A 25,660-nucleotide genomic window follows, 5' to 3' on the forward strand; every position below is an offset into this window, starting at 1 on the left:
TGTAGAGAAAAAATGCTTGTTTCAATTATTCTCGAGTTGCACAAGACAATATCATAGGCTAAAAAGCTAAAAGAATAGAAAATTTTCGGCTTATTCTTGTGTGAATTTTTAGAAACTCTAGGATACCATTCAACTACTTCAAGTGATAGGTAACTATGCTGATTCGACAACATTGCTAAAAGACATAAGTAATTGTAATGTCTCTGATACAATAATACCCAAGTTTCCCCCTTTCCTTGACTTGGAAAGTAGCAATATTATCCAAGATTGTTCATTCAAAGCTCAATCTATTTAATAATTCTTTGTCTACCAATACACACGAGTATGGAAGTACAAATGATCTGACCATCCTTTTCTTATCCAACCACATTTCACAAATTAGACTTAGCTAATATGGTGTTGCAAAACATGAATCAAACAATTCATGATGATATAATTCACACTATGAATAGCTATGAGGGATTCTTGTCATTTTTGGAAATCATATATTTTCCCATCACCTTTAGTCTTACAAGTGTTGAATGCGATCGAATAAAGAAAATGTATTCTCCAATGGATTCGTTATTCATGATCTAGTTAATGAATAGCTATAGCAATAAGGTGATCTAATGTGTCAAATTTGTCTTTAGAAGAATGCAAAGGGAGTGTTCTTGATTACTTTCCTTAAGTATATGCATCCTAATTTTTTGCCAAAGCTGAGTGCTCACTCATAATCTAATAGGCTAAATAGATAGTAAAGAGTCATTTTTGTTCAGTGGAATGAAAATGATCCTATTATGTAAATATAAGATTGTATGATGGTATTTCTTGTGGGAATGGACTCCTCATTATCATTTCCTAATTGCACTTCCCATTTTTAATTGTTATTCAAGTCGCATATGTATGAGAGTCGTCTCATGATAATCGTTGATTGTCATATACTCGTTACTGATCTAGATTTGGGTTATGTTTTACAATGATTTCTCGATGTCGATTTCCTTTTCAAATCTTCATCTTGGCAAAGTTCCATGATAGGCTGGCTCGGTACCATTGTGACTTGAAATGGTTTGTAGCCATTAATTGGTATGTAGTATGTATATATGTATATATATATATACACACACTTGCCTTTTGTCTGGCTATTAATACATCGATTCCTTGTGATAGTTTGTCATTGTATAATTCTTCTGCTCATTGTCGTGTATCTAAGTCTTGTATCTTTATCCATAATGTCATGCCCCCTACCACGATTTCTCTCGTAAATTCTTATTTTATTTCTTCATGAGGCGAACTCTACGGAACAATGCCTCCAATCATCATTGTTAATAATCTATTAAAGAATTAAGTTATATTATGTATTGCAATATAATTACAACATTAGATTATATATATATAATTTTATATATATATATATACAATTTTATATATATATATATACAATTTTATATATATATTTTTTTTAAATTAATATCTCCATTATATATTATTATTGCGTTTTTTATTTATTTATTATGATATTATTATATTGAGATTATATTATATTATTCTATTATCAAATTGTTATTTTCTATTAAGAATTTATTATTTAACTATTTAGTTTTTTTTTTTATCGATAAGAGGTCGAAGCCAAGATTAATTATTATTATTTATTAAACACAAGGGAATTCGAACCCAAGACCTCTTCGATAAGAGGCTCATAATTTACCATTATGTTGTAGGCTCTTACCTATTATTTAATTATTTAATTATTATATTTATTTATAATATATATTATTATTTATAGGCAACAACCTACAACACAATGGTAGATTGTGAGCCTCTTATCTAGGAGGTCTTTGGTTCGAGTCTACTAGAACTTAAAAATAATAACAGTAATTAATTTTAACAAATAATAACAATTAATCTTGGCTTCAGCCTATTACCCGTCAAATGTATATGTATATTTTTATTTTTTATTTAGAGAACATTACCTCCATAAGTTAGGTTATCTTCGGGTTAGCCAAGGAGACCTCACAAAGCCCAAGAGCGAAATCCTAGCCCCTTTGTCTACTAACTTCCTCCAAGGTGTCTTCAATTGGTTCTTGCCTTCCCCAACCATGCCTACCTCTTAAGTATTTTTTTCTCATCACAAAGGAATGTCAGAGAGACCTAATGGGATCCTCAGCTTGTATGGCCTAAGTCCAAATGGAAACTCCTCCCTCCTAGCTTCGCTTAGGGATCAATCTTATAACCTCTTACCTACTTTCCCTCCCTCCAACTATGATGAGGTATATGGTTTCTTCAAATTTGATCTTTTCATTGTGATTTAAAGTAATAAAATCTTATTACCATTATTAATATTGACCATTCATATACATATGTGTATTGATTTAGCAAGAGATAGATTAATAAGAAACCATATCTAATTGATTGCCATTATATTCATCACTAATTACTATATTAACTATATATTTACTTATTTGCAAGCCTATAATTGACAGTTTATTTATTGCTGTATTCACAAAGTAGATGTCATACCTATTCCTTTGCTTACTATCTACATCTCAGGCCCCTTCCTTATACACTGCTCCTGTCACTGCTAGCTGTCCTTGACTGATCTAATTTACTGAACGTAAATGTCTCACTGTACCTCCCTTTCACTCCTACTTGGAATTCTATTCATCCAATGCTCTTTATTCCATCTTTACACTGTAGGATGGAAGGATCATGCTTTGTTACCAGTGTAATGTCCCCAATACAAGAATGCCCAAATTTCAATCTTTCCTTGAGTCAAATAGTAGCAATATTATCCATGCTTGTTCTTCCAAAGCTCAATCTAGTTAATGATTCTTTGTCTACCAATTACGCACAAGTATGAAAGTAAAAAAAATTAAGCCTTCCTTTACTTATCCAACCACATTTCACAATTTGGAGTTACCTATTATGGTGCCATTGCAAAACACGATTCGGACTCTTTAAATCCACAATAATATAATTCACAGTTCACATTATGAATAGTTACAGGGGATTCTTCTCATTTCTGGAAATTGTGACCTTTTCCCACTGCCTTTAGTCTTACAACTTCTGAATGCGATCAAACAAAGGAAATGTATTCTTCAATGCATTTGCTATTCATGATCTGGTTAATGAATAGCTACAGCAATAAGGTGATCTGATGCGTTAAAAGCATGCAGAGAGTAATGCTATTCTTCATTACTTTCCTTCAGAATATGCATCCTAATTTTTTGCCAAACATGAGTGCTCACTCATAATCTGTAAGGCTAAATAGATACTAAGAAATAGTCATTTATATTTAGTAGAATGAGAACGATCCTATTATGTAAATATGAGACTGTATGATAACATTTCTTGTGGGAATGGACTCATCATTATCATTTCCCAATTACACCTTCCTGCAATTAACTGTTATTCCATTAAAGTTGTTAATGGTTGGTAGCTTCTATCAAATAAACCTTCAAACAATACTATTGTGTGTGTGTGTGTGTATTTATTTATTTATTATATGTGAGATATATTTTATATACGTATAGATATGAGATTCAAGTTTATATATATATCTAAGTTTTATTATGTGAGAGAATTTAATATAATAAAAATTCATGGAAATTATATATAAATTATTAAATACACACAAAACTATAATAAAAAATTTATTATTATATACTTAACAAATAGACATGTCCCATGAAGGAACATGCCTCTTCTTGGATTATTCTCCATTTATAAATATAATAAATGGAAATCCAACAGCTTGCATGACTTAGTGAAATGACAACGTCCAATCCACCAACATGGATTACACCTTGTCAGGCGTGAAATAGACGAGAAATAAGATCTAAAGTCATGTTTAAGAACAAGGGGATATAAGGAATGTACACGGATCATTGGGAAGCCAACTAAAATAAATGAAATGTGAAATGGGCAAAGGCCATTGCTTCGACCCCTCATAACATGCAAAATAAGATATGTTTAGTCTGCCACCTACGATGCCAGTGGTGTCGAGAATGAAATAGCGGGCGATTTGAAAAGGGGTAGTATATACGTGCATGAGACCCACTTCCAACTCTAGGAGTAATACAGGTCACATGTGAGGGACCCACGACCAAGGTAAAGGAGAAATGTTTACCCTCCATGCTAGACAAGGGTTTGATGGTGAGCAATAAACCACATGGGAGGACCATCCATGACATTTCTAACATGATAGTAAGAACAGTAGGAGGAATAAATAAAGAGACACATCAACTATATATATGTTGCCCTTTTGGTTCATCATCATTGTCTTAGTTTTGTTTGTGCATTTGTTATTCTCTATAGTTTCAAATTATTATCTCTGCAAACCTATCTATGCTAGTTTCATCTCTGATATTTTTTAAAAATTCCATTGGCCTGCTTCTATATTATTTGCTAGTGATCCTAATTTTGTTTGGCTCTTGCCCTTCTTATCAACATATTCTTTTGTTGTTGTCTATGATCTATGTCGTCAAGCATCCAACGTACTCTGCATATGACTTGGCTATCCTATCATCTTCTGTTCATGTTCTTCCTATGTCTTATTGTGGCATCTTTTGTTCATAATAACCTTTATCGCAAGTTCATTTTAATTTATCTTTTCTCATTGCTAGCTATTTTCATGTTGTCGTGGCCTCTATCTTGCATAACGTCTTATATTACTGGAAAAATATTTCTCTTGCGTGGCAATACTATCAGTGTGTTTCTTTATTTTATAAAGGCAATAAACTGTGGATGCGGTTCTTTTTATTTTGGTCTTTGGTAGAGTGCGTAGTAGTCAGGTGTTTATCGATTCTTAGATTGAAAAAATTTCATAGACCTTCAACTATTGGACTCTACGTGAATGATGATATGGAATCATCCCTGTATGAGTAATCTTGTAACGCCTCTTAAGAGACTTCACCATTTGGAAAATGGAATGTCATGTGCATGTATGGCTACTGGGCACCAAAGAGACCCTTCTTGTGTGGTTGTTTGGAAATCAAGAGTTTCATCTTTGTGTAATTGATGGAGATCAAAGAGTCATCGCGTTGTATCTGGAAATATATTGCGTGACTATTTGAGTTATTCATTCAATGTAATGTCACTGTGTTTGTATCTTGAGGGTGTTCGTTGTAACATTTGTTTTTCTGTCGGATGCATGTCTGATGTTATGATTTGTGAAAGAACATGTTGCTATTGAAAAGGCGGGAGTTTATATTTTGTGAACTGTATTAGGAGAGTGTTCTTGAGGGCATGATTATTCAGAGCATTCTCTAGTCATTATTAGGTGCTATTATTACAGATTTTGCAAGCTATATTGGCTTTCGAGTGTTTCTCACAGAAGCAAAAGATTGTAAAGAAATACTAAGATAAATGTGTACAAACAAGTTGGCTTCTCACCACATTGTTTTGAAAGGGTCCCAATCATGTCAAGGAAATTTTCTAAAAAATATCCCTTGGCCTGATGGGATTCGTACCCATCCCACCAAGATGCATATTCATCGGCTATGGATGGTTTCAGGATTTCTCAACCTTATAATGAATTCTCACAGGAAATTCTCCTAATGGTGAAAAGAGCATTTGATCTTTTGATTGATTTAAAAATGCCTTGAGAAGACTTCATGAGTAACCTTGAGATAAGTTTAAACTTTTGCATAATTTTGCAGAATTTTGAGATTCAATATTACTCTAGGCTTTTGGATGTCACTCTTATGATAAAGAAAACTATACTACAAAGATGTATTAATTTAATTTTAAGTATAGATTATAGTGTATGGTTATAACATTGATTTCTTTTATAGTTGATCTTATCATCCTTTAATGTCTCTCTTTGTTTCAGAAAAATGATGCAACAAATTATGAGATGTCAATGTTGCTTTGATGTTCAGAAGGAGGATACTATCACGATTATACTGCATTGATCAAAGTAGTTCTCAATTATATGATTACTTGTTACTAATTTAATCTCTATTGGTTGCACGATGCAACAAAAATGATCTTTAGAGAGATATGTTCAACTTTAGAGGGAGCTGTTTTTTGGTTGAGAGGGAGTTTTTATAGTATCCCTGCTTTTCTTATACATGCTTTTGATGCTTGTGAAAATTTGACTCTTGTAGGAAAAGAGTTTCACTTGTGATTTTAGGAGTTATTATTCATATGGAATTAATAATATGTTGTAAGGATCACCTGATAACTCTTTCACTTATGAGAGATTCATAATGAACATCATGAAAGAGAGTCCATGATCTCATCACACTGAGAGCTTTTGTGATGGGAGTTGGAAGTCATGTTGAGAGAGTCCATGACTGTATCACGTTAACAGAGCCCATGATAAAATGTTGGTTGTAAACCTTACTAACTTGCAATGTTGAGAGATTCCATGACAACATCACATTGAGCGAGTCTGTGATGAAAGTTGATTGTGATTCTTGCAAGTTTGTCATATTCCATGACAACGTCACATTGAGTGAGTCTATGATGAAATTGATTGTAATTGTTGCAGGTCTATCATGTCGGGTAATTCCATGATTATTAACAATGAGTAAATTGTTCTCTTAGTGTCATGTTGAGAGATTCCATGACAACATCATGTTAAGAGAGACTGTAATAAAAGCTGGTTGTGTTTCTTGCAAGGTTTTCATGTTGAGTGATTCCATGAATTTTATAGGATCTATGTGATTAGATTTTATCATTGACATTTTGGCTGCAACTTTGTGTGACTATTTAGCTAAAGATCTCTCTCTTGCTAAGAGAGGTATTGGAGATTGTAGCTGCGGTAGAGATCTTTGTCTCTAGGTGTTAATACCATTATGGTCACCTTCATTTAAAAAGGACATTTATGATAAATTGTAACATTATATATTAAGACATGTGTCATACAACATATACTGAATCATGAAATACGAAGAGTTGTATTTGACAATAAAGACTCATGTTTTGGGAAACTGAAGAGATTTTCGGTTGTAATGTGAAGAGTCTCTCTATATGTTATAAGGCATTGTACACTTGAACATTTAATTATCAATAAAATGAATTTTTTTGTGTGGCTAGGTTTTTTACCTTCATTTTGGAAGGGTTTTCCCAAGATATCTTCTTCTGTTTTTGTATCTCCTTTATTGTTTCCATCATTGTTGTTTATCATTGATTTGTGGCTTAAATTCCTAACAAAGCCAAGATTAATTATATATTATTATTTGTTAGAATTAATTATTATAATTTGTTAAGATGGAGTAGATTCAAAGCCCAAGGCCTCCCAGATGAGAAGCTTACAATTTACCGTTCTGTTGGAGGCTCTTGCCTATTTATTTATTATTATTACTGTGCATAATATTTTCTATTAATAATAGACTATATTATAGATATTATTATAATTATATTGGGATTATATTATGTTATTATATTTATTTATGATATATATTATTGTTTATATTTTATTATTATCTATTTTGATCATCATTACTATTTTTATTCTTTACACTCTATATCAATTATTATTTATTATTAATGTTAATTTCCAGTATCTTCAGTTGAATTAACTCATGAGACTAAACTGAAGTTATATATTTATATATATTTGCATGTGGTTAAATAATTAATTTTTATATTAATTAATTAATTAATTTGAAGGGACGTGTCTCTCTGTATATCATCCACAATAGAAAGAGAGAGAGATCGCTGCCCTTGAAACACACATACGAAAAACATTTTAGTGCAATTATATTTGCACTGATCCTCAGAAAACCAACATGGTATCAGAGCCAACTGCAAATGTAAAAGTGAATAATAGAACAATGAATTTCATAACTCCATACCGTGCCACAATGCGGGTCAAACCATTTAAAGGATGTTTCAAAATTAGGGTGCCCATGAATTATTACAAATACAAATGACGTAGACCAGACATAGTAAGCATCTAACAGAACAGCTCAAAGATATGTCGCCTCATGAAGATGTTATGGTAGAAAATGCATGCAAAATGTGTAATCATAAACAAAGTTCAAGAACTGAATACATGGACCTTCTCATTTTGATTATATTAAGCCTAATTACAAACATCGCAACATTAAAGCAGCATTCAATTTGCAAGTGCAATTATGTCTCGAGCATTTTCAACCCGAGCCTGATCTGTGTAGTCTAAGTCAACAAGCATCACAAGATCTGCACAATCAACATCTTGACCTAGATCCAACTTATTTGGCAAGGATAGACGCTCATAACCCGTCTTGTCTAACATTGCACATTTCCCCTGTGCTAAATCAAGCAACGAAAAGCCCAAGGCACTGAGTTTTTAGATTCTCTTGATCACATTTGACATTAGATAGTTTTGGTAGCAACATCATGATCTAATTCAGCTCCAAGCCCTGCGAATGCAGTTTTTGAGCGATCTACACGCAGGTTTTAGCATCAACATTGAACCAAAAATATATATTATATATGATCCCAGACATAAGCACTCGATATCTATCTCTCATAAACGATGGCAAGGGATATCATATTCATTAGTGCTAAAGTCTAGTAGTGGACGAAATAAGTTGGAGCAATATACATCAAGGAAGAAAGAGACATCCCCGACCAACCCAATAAGTGTAAGACTCTATCGAACATTACGGGATTAAAATAATTACCCCCTTTGTTACCAAACGCACGGGAAAGTGACATGGAATGTGAGTCACCTAAGACCAGACTATTGTACGAACAATGATAAATAAAAGGGAGTTTTTTGAGAAGGCATGAAAGCATCCTCTATTTCGGAGGATCAGCAGGAAGAAATAATGGCGACACATCATGCATCGTAAGTGAAGGATAATCCTGGTTCGTCAGCCAAAATTAAAGTCCTAGCACATTGATCGTACACATTTGTCACATCAAGTAACACATATATGGTTGTGCATGTCAATCGACCACTAAGTTGGTAAGTAATTGTTGTTTACCTCTTTCACTATTAGACTTCTACAACAATATAATGAATGTGTATGGAAGTCGTCTTAAATCATTTATATGTATTTAAAATTGATAAAGAATAATATATTACATATTTATGGGTCATTACTTGAATTGAATATAAATTTCATAATCACAGTTAGTTATTTGATAAGGAAATAACATGGTTATAAAGTTATGATAATATTCATGATAATGTTATTATGGGAAAAATGCCTAATATTATTATTATGAATATAAAATGGAATAAAATTCATAATAATATTGAACATAATTAAGAATGTTATTTTTTTAAGTATGAAAAGGATAATAATATTGTTTTGAAAATAGAGATGATACTATTCGGTAATATCATTATCATTATTAGAAAAACTTAATATTATTATTATCCTTAAGTATTATAGTATTCTCTCCCTTATTTTTGCATTCTATAAGAGCTATGTGCCTTGATCTTTTCCTTCAAGGATGTTATTGTAGGAAAAGGGAGATTGAGAGGGACTCTAACAATTATGGATGAAGAGCTTAGATGATTTATATTTAGAGGGAGTCTGACACTTCTTCAAAGGTAAAGGAGCTCAGAAGATTGATATTCAGAGGGAGTCTGACACATCCATCTGAAGGAGCGAACAGAGGATATGTTTCAGTTTATCTTTGAAGATCTTGATCATATTAGATTTAGAGAGATTTTGAAAGTCTGTGTGTGTGACAGCATGATTTTGATGGGCCTACCCCCTCTGTACATCATGAGGAAGTGACGACTTCCAACCGATTATCACTTGTATTTGTAGAAGTTATTGGAAGGGGATGATCTTAAAATAACTCAATTTTCTATTATGATGGATATCTTACGATGTCCATGCAGATCATGATAGATTATACTTTGCATGGTGGATGTTTATATGGTGCACATTATGAGAATGTGTGTGCACATACCATATAAACATTTTGAGTACATTGTATATGTTATGCAAATTGATGTTTTGGAGGCCATTACATAGAGTACTTGGTGAATATCATGCGACTTGGTGTTCGGGACTCCATTATCACAATACTTGGTGAATATCTTGCATCTTGACATTCTGGAAGGCCATTACTCAAAGAGTAATTGGTGAATATCATGTGTTGATATTCTGGAAGACCAATACGAATGGTATCAAATATGATTTCAAACCTAATTTGAGTACTTGCTGAATATCATGCATTGGTATTTGGAAAGACCAATACTCATGATAAGATAAGATAATGTTATTAATGTCCAACAAAAGACTACAAAAAGGTCTATGGGACTAAAGCATTACAACAAGAAAGTTGGCAACAGCAGGAGCACCAAACGATGTCCGAAAGAAAAGCGCAAAACAAACAAAGAAGAACAAAAGGAACCAAGAGAGGCCAAGACAAAAACTAAGAGTCCTTTCTAGGCAGAAAGAGATCAGCCACAGAAGGATACCCCTGTTGATGGATAGAAGCTTTTCTTTCTCTGTAAACTCGTAGATGAGTGTCGTTGATGCAAGAGGCCGGTACGGGATCTGACAAATCTAGAGTGCCCCAAAGAACTGGTACAACTAGACGACTTTTTCACACCCCGTAGAGGAGACAAGGGTGTGAAAAAGGCAGTAATGAGCCAAGTAGAAGTATGCCGGTGAGGAAGTAGTGACTGTAACTAACTATCACGGAGTATAGTGGCCTCTTGAAGATAAAGTGCAAGGCACCGCTGGTCATAGTAACTGAAAAAACCAAGAAGAGAGAAACAACCTCGGAACAGGCAGAAAAACCTCCTTCTAATCTCATAATAGATAGGGCACCGGAAAATAAAGTGAGCCTTTGTCTCAATCTCATCTAAAGTACACATCTTACAGATTTGTTCCCCGCTATCAAACTAATGGTCAGTTTGAGCCTGAAGATGATGAGAACCAACTCTGAAGGACTCCTGAGAGATACGCAGGGTGTGAGACCACCGCCGAGAGAGGTAGCTAGGACGAACAATAATCCCATCAGAAATCTCCAAAAAGTGCTCCGCATAGAAGAACATCCTCGGACACAGGCCATTGGGTGGGTTGACCCAGGTAGTGGTAATGTACTGTCTATAAATGTCCAGTCTGACGTGCTCGTTTAACTCCTGCCGTTAGGGAAGGAGATGAGCAAGGGAATTCAACGAGAACTGGTAATGAGGGAAGCGGTCAATATCAATCTCAATCGATCCCAGCAGAGAAGAAGCCTATGCATACCAGCAACAAGCCCAAGAACATGAGTTAGAACTCGCAATAGTGACAGAAGAACAATAAGCCAAGGAGGAGAACCGATCTCATTCACCAGCAAAATCCGCAAAACCACGCAGACGATGGAGGAACCAAATCAGATCAAAAATGACTGCGAGACGGAAAGGATGAGCACCAAACTCAACAAGAATGATACTATGGAGAGGAAGCAAGAAGAACCACACCATCTGCAAATAGAAGAATGGAGATCAAAACCTAATGTAAGTAGCCGCCATCACCTGGGAGCGAAGACTTCAAAAGAAAGTCCTTGAGATCATCGATATATAAACTGAACAAAGTAGGGGAGAGAGGGCAGCCCTGTTTGACCCCAATGGTGTTGTGGATTGGATCTAAGAAACCCTTGAGGGTCCTGTATCTGCCAATAATCTCCTACAATCTCATAATAGCGGTAACTAGAATTTGAGAAATCCCAATCTCCCGAAGCCTCTCAAACAGTGTCATCCTAGGAACAGAATCAAAAGCCTTGCGAAAATTAACAAAGCAGCACTAAATTTTCGTCAATCTGTGCCTAGCCTCCTCAATAATAGCCCGCAAAGTGAAAATGTGATCCATGGTTTGATAGTCTGCACGGAAGCCTACCTACCCTATAGCCCTACAACCTTTCCTGTCAGGTTCAGCAGATAACATAGCATTAAGGGTTGTCACATAAAGTTTGGTAAACGTGTGCCCAATCATGATGGTTCTGTAGTTCACTGGATCAGAGGAATATTATAGGTAGTGTCTTTAATTTTAGAATTTGTCTATAACTTAGTGTCTAAGGTTGATATTAGTTTTTAGGGAGCTCCCCTTGACAATTTGAAGGGAGATTTTGATTTGCAAATTCTTCTATTAGAGCTGTCGTGCAAAAGAAAAACCAAAATGCTAAAATTAATTTTTGTTGTCTACTTCAACTATAATATAATTTCTTTTGAGAAGTGCCAAAATATTCTAATATATCTGTAGTTGGATAGTGTTGCAATAGAACATATAAAGCTGTTCTGTGAATATATTTGTGATGGCCTCATTTTCATCTAGGGCATTTCAAAGCTCTGTGAAATCAACTTTATGATTAATATCAGTTTTCTTAATTTTACAGATACCTAAAAAGCTTTTGTAAACAGAAGCTTAAAGACAAAAGCATGAAGCAAATGATGATAGATTATGTGCACATAAAGAAAATTAATGGCAAAAGGAATTACTAGAATTTCAATAATGAAAAATTCAACAGAACAACTTACATTTTCATCAAGAAGAGTGAAAGCTGTTTCCAATGTTCTATTTCGCATTTTGTCCATCTCTGCAACTTGTTTTGCAAGCTGTAACAGTTACACATCAGGCTTTTTTCAAATCAGAACATTAGCACAGATTGAATCAACTTGGAGAATTGATTCCAACATAATTCTGGCAATCATCTGTTTCCAGTATCATGTATCAGAAAGAAAAAAATACATCCAATGCAGCATCAAACAAATGCACTTGTTTGTAAGGGATACAATTTTGATTTAAGCATGCTCACAAGCTTATTACAGTATTACCTGCTTTTTGAAACTGTCATAAACAACGGCAAGAATAAGATTCGTCACAAAATACACACCAAATAGTATGTATAGCATGAAGAAGAGGCAAGATATACGAGATGACCTGCATTATGCATTTGACATCATAGATTTCAATATCAATAAGAAGGCACTGTTTGTTGACACATTAAATTTTAATGATCCTAAGTCCACAATATAACAATTTTCTCGAAAAAGAAATACTGCACATTATCTAATAGAGCAATGACTTTGCAAGTGACATTAGTCCTGGTTGTTCCGAGCATGACAGATGTTCATTGAATATGGCAGAAGCAATTAAATAGATTTTTTTTTCCTTCTTTACTTAATGAAAATTCCTAGAGTAATAGGGTTTGTTTTTCAAATAATATCTATCCAATCGGCATTACTTAACCGGTCTGTGCTTGATAATGTTGTCTAAATTAATAGCTAAAAATGCAGCTATATGGAGATAACAATAGTTCATAAAATACTGATTGTATGAGGAAAACACAATAGATGCTTCAGTGAGGGTTGTAAGAACCCCTGCAGGTTCCAACTCCAAACACCCTGGTGACAGATAGATTACTTTGGGTCTTTGCAATGATAAATCTTTTATTTTATGTTTATTGGAATGTATGCTTTTTAAGTCTTGATAACAATGAAAAATAAATGAACTGAAATCTGAATTCCAAAGAAACCATAAGCTGAGATTTCTTATTCCATTCAGAGCAATTTACAAAGAGAAATATTTTGCATTAACAACACTAAGAAACTATTTAGCAAATTATAGATAAATCTGGTATTCCAATGCAGCAGTTCTATATATCAGCATTCATCAAAGATTGTCTCCACACAATGACATGATAGCAGACAATGCTGAAAATGAATAAAATGCAATCCCAATGCCAAACAATACCTCCTAGTTATCAAATGATGCTTCCATGAGACTCACATGAAAGTTGAAACACAACAATGAACCACAGCTGGCATAAATCAGGTACGGCTTCTGTTATTACAGCTCAATTCTGTTCCTTGAACCACATCTACAAGCTAGGCACTTATTATTGCAATCCGCAGTTATTCATCTCAGAAACAGAACCAACCATCTATCAAAATCCATCAATTCAAGCACAATAATAACTCCTGGATGACATACATTTCACCGATGCAAAATATCATTGGGTATTTCTGTTTCAACAGCTCAGAGTGCCCAATTCTCCAGCAATACTGAAACCCTTTGCAAAAATCAGAGACTTCTCAAAGAAAACAGGCAATTCATCAACCCATCGTGATGTTTGATATTCTTTCATTTTCTTTTATGATTTCCCACAAGAAGGTTTGGACCATCAAGCTTATTCAAGAAGGCAAGTTAATGTATTTAATACATGTTTTTGTGCCATTTGACTTAGCAAACTCTAAGTCTTGTGTGCCAATAATTAAATGAGCACTTAATAGCATTAAATGATGACTTTGGCCCCATTAACATTATAAACTTTATAATACCCCTTGAAACACTAGGTGCCAAATCCACTTGCTTGAGTTGACTTTAAAAACATTAATGTCTTTGCTTTCCAATGTCCCAGGTTGACTTAGCATAATGAATAAATATGCCCCCCACATTATGATGTTCATTTAATGAACTTGTAAAGTCAATTGGCCCCATTTAAATAAAAAAATTAGGTTATCACTTTTAATAATTAATTATTAATAAAGACAATTGTTCCCCACGAGGCATAGCAACTCCACAACATTAACATACTATATGTAGTAAGCCTCTGAAACACTAGTCCAGTCAATGGTAACCAATCTCAACACTGCCACCAAGTTGTTCAGGCGCCCTGCTAAATATAGAAACCCTAATTTTCTTGAAATAGACACTTACCATAAATAGTGAGTGCGCCAAACACATCTAAATGAAGAGCATCTGAACATCCCTTGCCTTTGGAATCGAAATTGGTGGCTTCCAAGTCTGCCAACTGTATGCTCTGAACAACTCCATTAGCTTATGAGGGTCTGGAAATAGGCTAATCCTCTGAAAGTTTACACTCGCAAAAATGGGAACATTAGGGTATTGATTGATTGTAATGAATATAGAACATAATGCAATGTCCGCAAATCAGCATTCTTCTGTTATTACAGAAATTAGAGTTGGAGGTCTGAATTGTTGTTGGTTGGATTAAATCTTTTTGTGACCACTTATGACTATTAGCTCACATGCTACCCAAAGACAACAATAAGCCTTAAAAGAACTAACAAAATATAACAATTCTAATTACAATACCTTCATCATCTCCTCAAAACAAGATGGAAGTCCATTCAATAAGCATACAAAACTATCCTGGAAGCTTTGGGGTTATAGATGTTTTTAGAGGTAAATCCACAACAATGGAAGCTGAAGAGACTTCTCTAGTAGTTTGTACTTGTTTTAGTAATTCATAAATTCTTGACAAGAAATACTGGTAACCAAAGCAACTTGTCTTAATGCTTAAAATGCCTTCCATCAACCAAAATCTCCCAGCAATGAGTTTCCATGGAAGAAAAACATTTTTCCTCCAAAATCTAAACCATCAAAGTGCTTAATGAAATTGAACAACTACCTACAAGACATTGTTCATTACAACACACTCTCTAGGACAATATGGAAAAATTAAAGATGTAAGGCCACACAACTATCAATGTAATTTCCCCATTTTCATGAGCATCAGAGTTTGTTTAGATTAGCCTATCATTGGCCCTAGTAGGCTAAGTCATATGATTAGAGGGTTCCCCGTTGGTAGAAGGGGATTTTGTACATTAGCATTCAAGATTTGCTCTATGCTCTTCGTTTGGTTTTGTTTGGTACACTTACTATTTATGGTAAGTAATCTATCCAACATTTCTATATTTGGCAAAGCATCTCGACTGGCCATAGTTGCAGTTATGACCATTGGCACCTCCGTTGATAAGGTATTCAGGGTTTACTAATTATAGTAAATCAAGGGTTGATAGAGATGGACCCTTACTATTTTTAGTAAGTCAACCTGGTTAGCATTTAATGTTATGGGCTAACTCCTGGTGAAGTCGGAATTAATTTGCGATGATTAATGATGAAGTAAAAATATTATAATTATTATTAAAGTTATACTTTAATAACAATTAATTATTAAGTGCATATCATTGATTAAATTATGAAGTGACTGTAATAAAGTTATAATATAAAGTCACTTTAAGTTCTTCCAGCTTGTTCGAGAATCTACTCCGTAAGGAGGAATTAAAGTAAAGAATGTTTTATCCCACATTGTTAAAAGTACAAGCATTTACCAACTACAAGGCTATATAAGAAGACCGTCCTTTCATTTGAGATATGTTATGAGAATTGGATACTGAAATTTGAAACTATTTCTCCATTGTTGTTAAAAATCAGAGACTGGATTTTCTAAGGACAAAAACTTTCATTAGGAAGATTGGACGAGAACCCTATTAATGATTTGAACCAAAATATATAACTTGACATAACTGAAATGCAAAATACAAATAATAGATAACACAAACATTTATCCTGGGAAAACCGAGCCCCATAAAAGCTACATCCTTTATTGAATGATCAAAACCAATACAATCATCTCTTTGCTTATGATTGAATAACTCTTACCATTCAATCAACAAATGCCTTCTTCACAGTTCTAATACACCTGCTGTGATCACAGTTTAAATACAAAACACATAATGGTCTAAGCATTTCACAGATACTCTACCCACAAGATTAATGTTTCTTCAATAATATATACATCACCCTCAGATTGAATACAAGAGATAAATCTCTGGCATACAATGTTCACACTGAAGATATTGCATACTCTACTTTCACTAAAGTTTCAAAAACACGTTCTCAAGAATGAATATCATACACAGTATCATGTGTCTTTCTCAGACTTCGCACAGCAAAAATGAACAACCAGCATCACACACTGATTGATCAATGCAATAAATAATACCAAAAATATGATTGACTGTAGCGAAAACTCCCGAGCAGTAAAGGGACGAAAGTTACAGGGACCCAACGAGTTTCATTGAATTGAGCAACACACTCCATGCCATTACAAGGCTTAACTGACAACCTTTGAACATGAACAGCCATGAGACAGCATCATACAAAGGAGACACAAAATTTCACGAGGGCCCACTTTTGATGCAAGGCCAAGTGCACATACTGAAGATCCCAAAAAAATCTATTTATAATTTCCAGAGCTATTTTCCAAGAAAGGTACTATGGTTTTAATAGAAGGCCAAATGCCTAGGAGCAGTTGGGTCCAAAAAATACTCACAACAATGCTCTAAAATTGTTTGACATTTTAAAAGCACACCTTTAACTGCTTTTGAAATATCTGTCAGGCTTTCAAGTGGTTGTTGTGTCTACTTTAATGTCAGTGAAAGTTTTTAAAGCCACCTAATGAATCGATGGCTTTGAAAACCTTTCAATTAATAAATTGTGAACCTGATATAACTAGAATGAAAAGACCTGATGACAGGGTAAAACAAGAAAGTCCTAGTTGGGGACATTACAAGTGGTATCAGAGCATAATCTTTCCATCCTATGAGAGTATTTAGTGAGCAAATACCCAATGAAATGAGAATAATTCTTCAAATGAAAGAGACATAAGTTTCAGCAACTCAGAGAATAATAATGGGGCATCAATATCTATAGTACCCAAACCGTCTCTCCTACCTAGGGAAGATATACCAGGGGAGGAAGAAGGTATAGATCAATATTCGAATAGCACTGAAGACATTGCTAGAGCATATGTAAATCTTGAGCTGAATATTAGGGAATTAACAAAATTTAGAGAGTTCTATGAAGCGAAAAGGTATGAGACACCAAAGAAAGAAAAAAAACACACAAATAAGGACCTAAGGTAAATAAAGTAACTCTTTCAAATTTTGATGCATCGGGGTAAACTACATCCCGTGCTTGGTTGCAAGAATTAAACACTTACTTCACCCTCATCCCAATGACTAAACACGATGCACTACAATTCGCTATCCTTCATTTGGAAGGACTGGTGCATAAATGGTGGTTCCATGGAATCCACACCCAAGGACACCAAAACGTAAACTTCTATGACTAATTCTCACAAAATAGGTTGCATAATAAATACCCCCAAGAAGATTTTAAAAGGTTAACTCCAAATAAAAGCAAGAGACTTTGGATGATTACATAACAAAATTCCAAAGATTGCAGTTCGAGTTTCACAGATTGATGAAGATAGGTCAGCTTACCTATCTGTTTAAGGAATGAAAGATGAACTCAAGGGTATGGTGAGCACCCTTAAATCAGTAACCCTAGATGGTGCCATTGAAACAGCTTTGAGATTAGACACATGATCCATTACTATCAAAGCTGCAAACCAACATACGAAAGCCTTCCACAAGAAAGATTGACACCCAAAGGACTTCCTAGTACCTACCAATAAGCTCATCAGCTTAAGAAAAAAAAATTATGGTTCAAATACCAAGAATCATGGGAACAAGGGCACATTTTCCATGAGGAGAATATGAACGAAAAATGATGCTGCAGATGCAAGGAGAAATGGGAACCAGAGCACAGATAAGAAAGGAGAGAGAAAATAAAGATTAAAGATGAGAATTTAAAGATAAAATATTAAAGATGAGAACTTAACTCATATAAATCATTTTAATAAAATTAATGATCATCATAATCATTATTGTCATCCATTTTTTTTATCCTTGAAATACACTTGAGCTATATATATATATATAGTATAAACTCACCCTTGCATATAGTATTTTGTATAATATGAAACCTGAATATAATATTAAAATGTTACCTAATATTTATTATATCCAATCTCGCCCTTACTTTGTATTTCATATAATTTAACCCCCAAATGGCACAACCGGTCAATGTAAGCTTTATGTCGTATATATGGCAGATGAATAGGAGAGAAGGCACGGCGGAGACAGGGGAAGACTGATCGGACCAGATAGACATCAAGATAAGGAAATCGTGGGAAACAAAAATCATCCCAACTCTAACGTAGTAGTCCACATCCAACTCGGCCTCACATCATCTCAGGAAGAAGGGGCCCCACAAAATTCCAAAGCTGACTCCATCTTCAGACCAGGCAGATTGTTCGAGTATTCCCTAAGTAGGAAGATCAAGTGCAGACAATCCAAGATAGCATCAAATCAATAATCTACTGCTGCATCATGAGGAATCCGGGAAGGGGAGAATAAGAGTCTCTTACCATGGGAGAGGAGTAAGGGGAAGTCAATCTCTGCACCAGTAAACCGCAACAGAACAAACATTAAATTCCACACCGACAACTAGTAAGGACAAGAGCTAACCATCGGGTTAAACATCTAAAGGGAGAAGGAAGTTGTGATCATCCCTTAAAGTCACCTTAAATGATTTGACACTAAAGAACCATCAAAAGCAAATAAATAACACTTACCAAAGAAATTAACTATCATAGCAAGGATAAACTAGCTGGTGCACGACTCTTGTGAGAAAGCAAGAACACATCCTAGTTGGAAGAGTAGTTCCTATTAAAGGCAGGTATCAAGCATCTCTAAAGGTCAGTAACTCCGGAAAGAACTATTTATAAGAATGAATAAACCTATATGGTTATTCACAATGCTTAGGATGAGCAAGTTCTCTCCTAAGAAGGATGGGTATATCAATATGATTATCCATAAGGCCTTAATGAGAGGAAATACAGTGAAAAGATGGTGTTTAGTGGAGTTGTTGTTCTAAGTCATGCATGACGAATAAAGCCCCAGGAGGCACTCCCTCGGGAACTAAACATCTGATCATTATCTCTCCTTAAGGAACTAGTTAGAAATTTTCCCACACACACACACACACACACACACACACACACACACACACACACATATATATATATATATATATCTTTGTAAGAATACTAACATGTTTAGAGTTTCATAGACCAAACAACTCGGAAGTAACGAGGGAAATTACAGTGGTATCAAAGCATCAGTCTTGCCATCCTGTGAACAATATTCCATGCAAACATACAAGAGAACTAAGAAGACAACCATGAATGAAATGGCCAATGAACTTAGAACTTTTATGGAACAAACTAATCAAACTCTCATGAGTCAAAACGAAAGATTAGATAAATCCAATCAGGCCCTTCTAAAAGCCTTTGAAAATATGGGAAATTCCAATAATGGCCTCAAGAGTTATCCTTCCCATGGAAGAAATATAAGCTCAAATGAACCCAAGGTGAATGAATCATCATCTTCACGAATCTCGAGATCATGCTTCTTGCCAAGGGAAGAAATACCTATGGAAGAGGAAGGAATAGATCAACCTACCAAAAGCACAATGGATAATGCAAGAGCCTATGCAAGCCTTGAACCCAAAATTAGGGAGCTTATAACATTTGCAGAATTTTGTGGGGATAAAAAACATGAGGCCCCCAAAAGAACAAGAAGACATATGAATAGTAAACTTAAACACAAAGTGATACTACCAAATTTTGATGGATCAAGAAAAATGACCACCCATGCATGGTTCCCGAAACTAAACACCTATTTCACTCTTAGTCTGATGATTTGTCATATCCCCAAATTTTAATGTTTTTTTTTTTTTTTTAATTAATTAATTAACTGGTACTAGAATTTAAATAATATAAGGACCTTTAATTAGTTACTTTAATTAATTAATATGGGGCCCAAGTTAATATTTGGATTTGTGGTTCCAATTGATTTAATATATCTCGGACCTATTTTTCTTTTAGTTACCGTTGGTAAGTGTTGCCATCGGCTATCTTTGTACACCCTCGGAAAGGTTTTCCCCGACAAGTATTTAAGCACAGCTTGTAGATAGTCATAGATATGTATTTTGGATTATTTCTTTATACTACAAATTCCAGTTGGGATTCTCTGTTGTTCGCCATTTCGGAAGTGAAAGATCTTCACTACTTGGCTTATTCGATTTCAGTGGGATTCAACCCTCACCCTATTCTGTTGCATGTAATACTTCGCTTGGATCTAGCAAGTCGGAGCACCATCTTTTGGCAGTTATTAATTGAAGATTTCAAATCATTCTTTTCTGTACCTCCTCTGTTTCTCACGACACTATGCGCAATTACCGTACGGCCTCCAAGCTAAGTTGAACCTCCTCCCAACCAACTGTACGGCCCCCATATACCCAACTGTACAACCTCCACCTACTCATCGTACGGACCCCATAGTCCCTATCATACGACTACACTGCTAAGCACTGACCGAAGCAATAACCTGAAGCACTGACTTGAAGCACTGACTCGAAGCACTGACTTGAAGCATTGGCCACCTGAAGCACTAACTCGAAGCACTGACCTGAAGCACTAGCCGAAGCACTGGCCACCCGAAGCACTAAGAGAGAACTACCTGAAGCACTCACTTGAAGCACTGGCCACCCAAAGCACTGAGGCATACTACTTGGAGCACACAACCAGACTACCTGAAGCACACGACAAGACTACCTAGACCATACTACGAGACTTCATAAGGAACTCTAGAACAGAACATTACCATGGTATCAAAGCACAAACCTTTTAGGAACATCTCTGAAACTTTCAAGAACATTACCAAAACCATTCAGGAGCATCTCTAAAACTTTCAGGAACATTACCAAAACCATTCGAGAGCATCTCTAGAACTTTTTGGAATATTACCGAAATCGTTCGAAACATTACAATGGTATCAAAGTCGGTGATCTTGCCAGCCTACTGGGAGGATTGAGAGATTTTGGTACTTTGGATCACACTATGGCCCCGAACAACGATGGAGAGTGGTGGTTGAAGGCACTACAAAGGATTGGCAAAGAGCTCAGTGAGGGTGTTGATCTTCCATTAGATATATTGGAAGTTTGTTTGTGTCAGGAGAACCAATTACCTTCAAGATTTATACAGAGAATCCTCTCGCCGATTAAGGAGGCTTTAAGTCAACCTAGGCTTTTGAGACACCGTGACAAGGATAAAAGATTGGCAGTTGTAGCATGTCTCAGTGAGGTTTTGAGAATTTCGGCTCCTAAAGCATCGTATGATGATAACACCATGATAGAGATATTGCAATTGATAATTGACAGCTTTCAGAGTCTTAATGACTTTAGTAGTGACCCTTTTGGTAGGAGATCTACAATATTGGAGAATTGTGCAAATGTCAAAGTAACCTTCTCTTAGATCTTGAATTGCAAAATTTGGTCCATGATATGTTTCATCACTTCTTGGTCACCATCAAGGAAGATCATAATACTAAGATTTCAATTGCTATGGAGAGTCTTATGATTTCATGCATTGAAGAGATGGATGAAATATCCCAACCCATCACATCTATGTTATAGGCTGTTCGTAATCTAGAATGTATTCCCTCTATAGCAGCATATAGATTGGTCAATAATGTTTTCAAGCATTGTGAATAAAAACTAATATCTCATTTACACAAGTGGGAGAAAATGGATGACAATGATAAAGGTGATGCTTTACATGAGGAGAATGAGGACATGATTACAGGGCCGCTCCAGCAGGATTTGCTAAATCTTTCGACTACACCAACATGCGGAGAACACCAAAAAAATGAAGTTGCTTGCATGGATCTTGTGAAGACATGGACGGATCAAGTTGTGCCCATTACCAAAGTTGTGCCCAAGGCTGTGTCTGTCACAGAGGTTGTGTTTGTTGTCCAGGCTGTGTGTCTGTCACCAAACCAATGTCCATCATCGTGGTCTTGCCCGTCGCTGAGGTTGTGTGTTCCTCTACTATCATCGTGTCTATCACTGTTGTGCTCGTCACCGATGCCAAGTTTGTATCCATCACTATCGTCATGTTTGTCACCGTCGTGTTCATCACGGTTGTGTCTATCACCATTGTGTTCGTCACCATAGTGTCTGTCACCATCATGTCCATCACTATTATGTCCGTCATTGACACCAAGTTCATATCCAACAATGTCGTGTCCGTCACCGATGTCGAGTCTGTGTCCATCGTCGAGTTTGTGTCTTCCACCGTTGTGTTCGTCACCATTGTGTTTGTCACCATCGTGTCCATCACCGTCATGTCCATCACCAACACCGAGTTCGTGTCTATCACTATCATGTCAGTCACTGACAGCGAGTTCGTGTCAGTCACCGTCATGTCTGTCACCAACGTCAGTCTATGTCCGTCGTCAAGTTCGTGTTCATCACCGTCGTGTTTGTCACCATCATGTTCGTCACTGTTGTGTCTACCACCATCGTGTTTGTCACCGTCGTGTTCATCACCCTTGTGTCTGTCACCATCGTCTCCATCATCGTCATGTCCGTCACCGACACCAAATTCGTGTCTGACACCGTCGTGTCCATCACCAACGCCAAGTCCATGTTTGTTGTCAAGTTCGTGTCCGTCACTGTCGTCATGTTTCTCACTGTTGTGTTCGTCACCGAAACCAAGTCTATGTCCGTCATCGAGTTCATGTTCGTCACCGTCGTGTTCATCACCGATGTCAAGTTCGTGTCCATCATCAAGTTCGTATATGTCACTGACGCGAAGTCTATGTCCATCATTGAGTTCATATCCATCACCGATGTCAAGTCCATATTCATCGTCGTAGTTGTGTCTGTCAACAGCATCATGGCTGCCTCCATTATCATTGTGTGCCTGTCATTGTGGCTACATTAGTCGCAAAAGCTACGTTTGTCAGCATTGAGACATTGCTCGTTGTCAAGACTCTATCCATCATCGAGGCTTCAACCGAGATTTTGTGTGCCATTAAGGTATTATTTGCAGCTAAAATTTTATTTGTTGCCGAGGTACTCTCTGTTGAGGTTTTTTCTACCAAGGTTCCCTTTACTGAGGTACTCTTTGCTGAGGCTCCCATCATCACGACACCTTTCATTGAAGCTCCTATCACCAAGGAACTCACAGTCGAGGCCCCCTTCGTTGATATTCTCACAACTGAAGCTCTCTTCGTCAAGCTTTCATCTGTCAGGAATATAATAGTGATCGTTGTGGTTGTGTCAAGGGGTAAGTTTGTGCCAGCATCAACGTTTGTGTGCATGACCATACCCAAAGAGATTTTTGAACATAATGACATGAAAGATTTCATCAATTTGTGTCATTGGGATCCTAGTGAAGGCTACAACAATGTTTATATCAGAGTGGCACAACGGATGCTTAATGACAGTGGGGTGCAAGGGAGGTTTGATGACAATTCACTCATTTCACCTGCGTGTTTGGTTTGGGATCCTGGTGACTCAGGATATGATAATATTTATATCAAAGTGGCGCAACGAAAGTTTGATAGGAATGTGGTGCTACAGAGGATTGATGTCATTTCACTTGTCTTGCCTGCACATTTGATTTGGGACTCTAGAGCTGTTGGTATTTCATCAGATGACGGATTGCTTGAGGGCAAGTAATCTTTGGGCAGCAAGGATTTGTCATGTCCCCAAATTTTAATGTAATTTTTTTTAATTAATTAATTAACTGGTCCCAGAATTTAAATAATATAAGGACCTTTAATTAGTTATTTTAATTAATTAATATGGGGCCCAATTTAATATTTGGATTTGTGGTTCCGATTGATTTAATATATCTCAGACCTATTTTTATTTTAGTTTTCATTAGTAAGTGTTGTCGTCAAATATCTTTGTACACCCTCAGAACGGTTTTCCTCGACAGGTATTTAAGCACAGCTTCTAGGTAGTCGTAGAATGCATTTTGGATTATTTCTTTGTACTACGAATTCTAGTTGGGATTCTCTGTTGTCCACCATTTCGGAAGTGAAAGATCTTCCTTACTTGGCTTATTCGATTTTGGTGGGATTCAACCCTCACCCTATTCCGTTGCACGTAATACTTCGCTCGGATCTGGCAAGTCAGAGCACCATCTTTTGGCAATTATTAATTGAAGATTTGAAATCATTCTTTTTCATACCTCCTCCATTTCTCACAACACTGTGCAATTACCGTACGGCCTCCAAGCTAAGTTGTACCTCCTCCCAACCAACCGTACGACCCCCATATACCCAATTGTATGACCTCCACCTGCTCACCATACAGACCCCATAGTCCCTACCGTATGGCTACACTGCTAAGCACTGACCCGAAGCAGTGGCCACCCGAAGCACTAACTCGAAGCACTAACCTGAAGCACTGATCGAGCACTGACCAAAGCACTAATCAAAGCACTGAACAAAGCACTGACCGAAAGCACTGACTTGAACCACTGGCCACCCAAAGCACTGACCTGAAGCATTGGCCCAAAGCATTGACCCGAAGCACTGACCTGAAGCACTGACCCGAAGCACTGACCTGAATCACTGGCCACCCAAAGCACTAAGGGAGTATTACCTGAAGCACTGGCCACCCAAAGCACTGAGAGATACTGCTTGGAGCACACAACTAGACTACCTGAAGCACACGACAGGACTACCTAGAGCATACCACAGGACTTCATAAGGAAACTCTAGAACAGAACATTACAGTGGTATCTGAACAAAAACCTTTCTAGAACATCTCCGAAACTTTCGGGAACATTACCGAAACCATTCAAGAGCATCTCCAAAACTTTCAAGAACATTACCGAAACCATTCAAGATCATCCTTGGAACTTTCGGGAATATTATTGAAACCGTTCGGAACATTACATGATTGAAGAAGATGCCCTTCAATTCACCATACTCCACTTAGAGGTAATAGCACATGAATGGTGGCACAATGGGCTCCTCTCTTTAGGCCATAAAAACATAACTTCTTACCAAGAATTCTCTCAAAAACTCATCAAATGTTTTGATCAAATCGAGCCTGAACGGTACTTCAAAGAGCTAACCCATTTAAAGTAGTATGGAACTGTAGAAGAATTTGCAAACGATTTCCAAAAGCTTTCAATCATGATTCCTGACTTATCCCAAAGGAGGCTTACATACTTATTTGTTGAAGGCCTAAAAGATACCATTAAAAACATAGTC

At 36.1% G+C, this 25,660-nt stretch overlaps 1 protein-coding gene across 2 annotated transcripts in view; it reads right to left on the minus strand.

Moving 5' to 3' along the window:
• TPC1 (two-pore channel 1) overlaps nt 1-25,660 on the minus strand; it is a 288,494-nt gene that overhangs the window by 189,128 nt on the left and 73,706 nt on the right. For both annotated transcript variants that reach the window (XM_089821751.1, XM_089821750.1), the window contains 2 exons: nt 12,701-12,806; nt 12,404-12,481 (listed from right to left, as the gene is read on the minus strand). In XM_089821751.1, the coding sequence (XP_089677877.1) occupies nt 12,404-12,481; nt 12,701-12,806 (184 nt within the window). The remainder of the gene's footprint in view (nt 1-12,403; nt 12,482-12,700; nt 12,807-25,660) is intronic.

The sequence above is a fragment of the Cupressus sempervirens genome, chromosome 3 (assembly GCF_028749045.1).
Source record: "Cupressus sempervirens isolate cs-2001-9-10 chromosome 3, ASM2874904v1, whole genome shotgun sequence".
In the NCBI taxonomy this organism is placed as follows: Eukaryota; Viridiplantae; Streptophyta; class Pinopsida; order Cupressales; family Cupressaceae; genus Cupressus; species Cupressus sempervirens.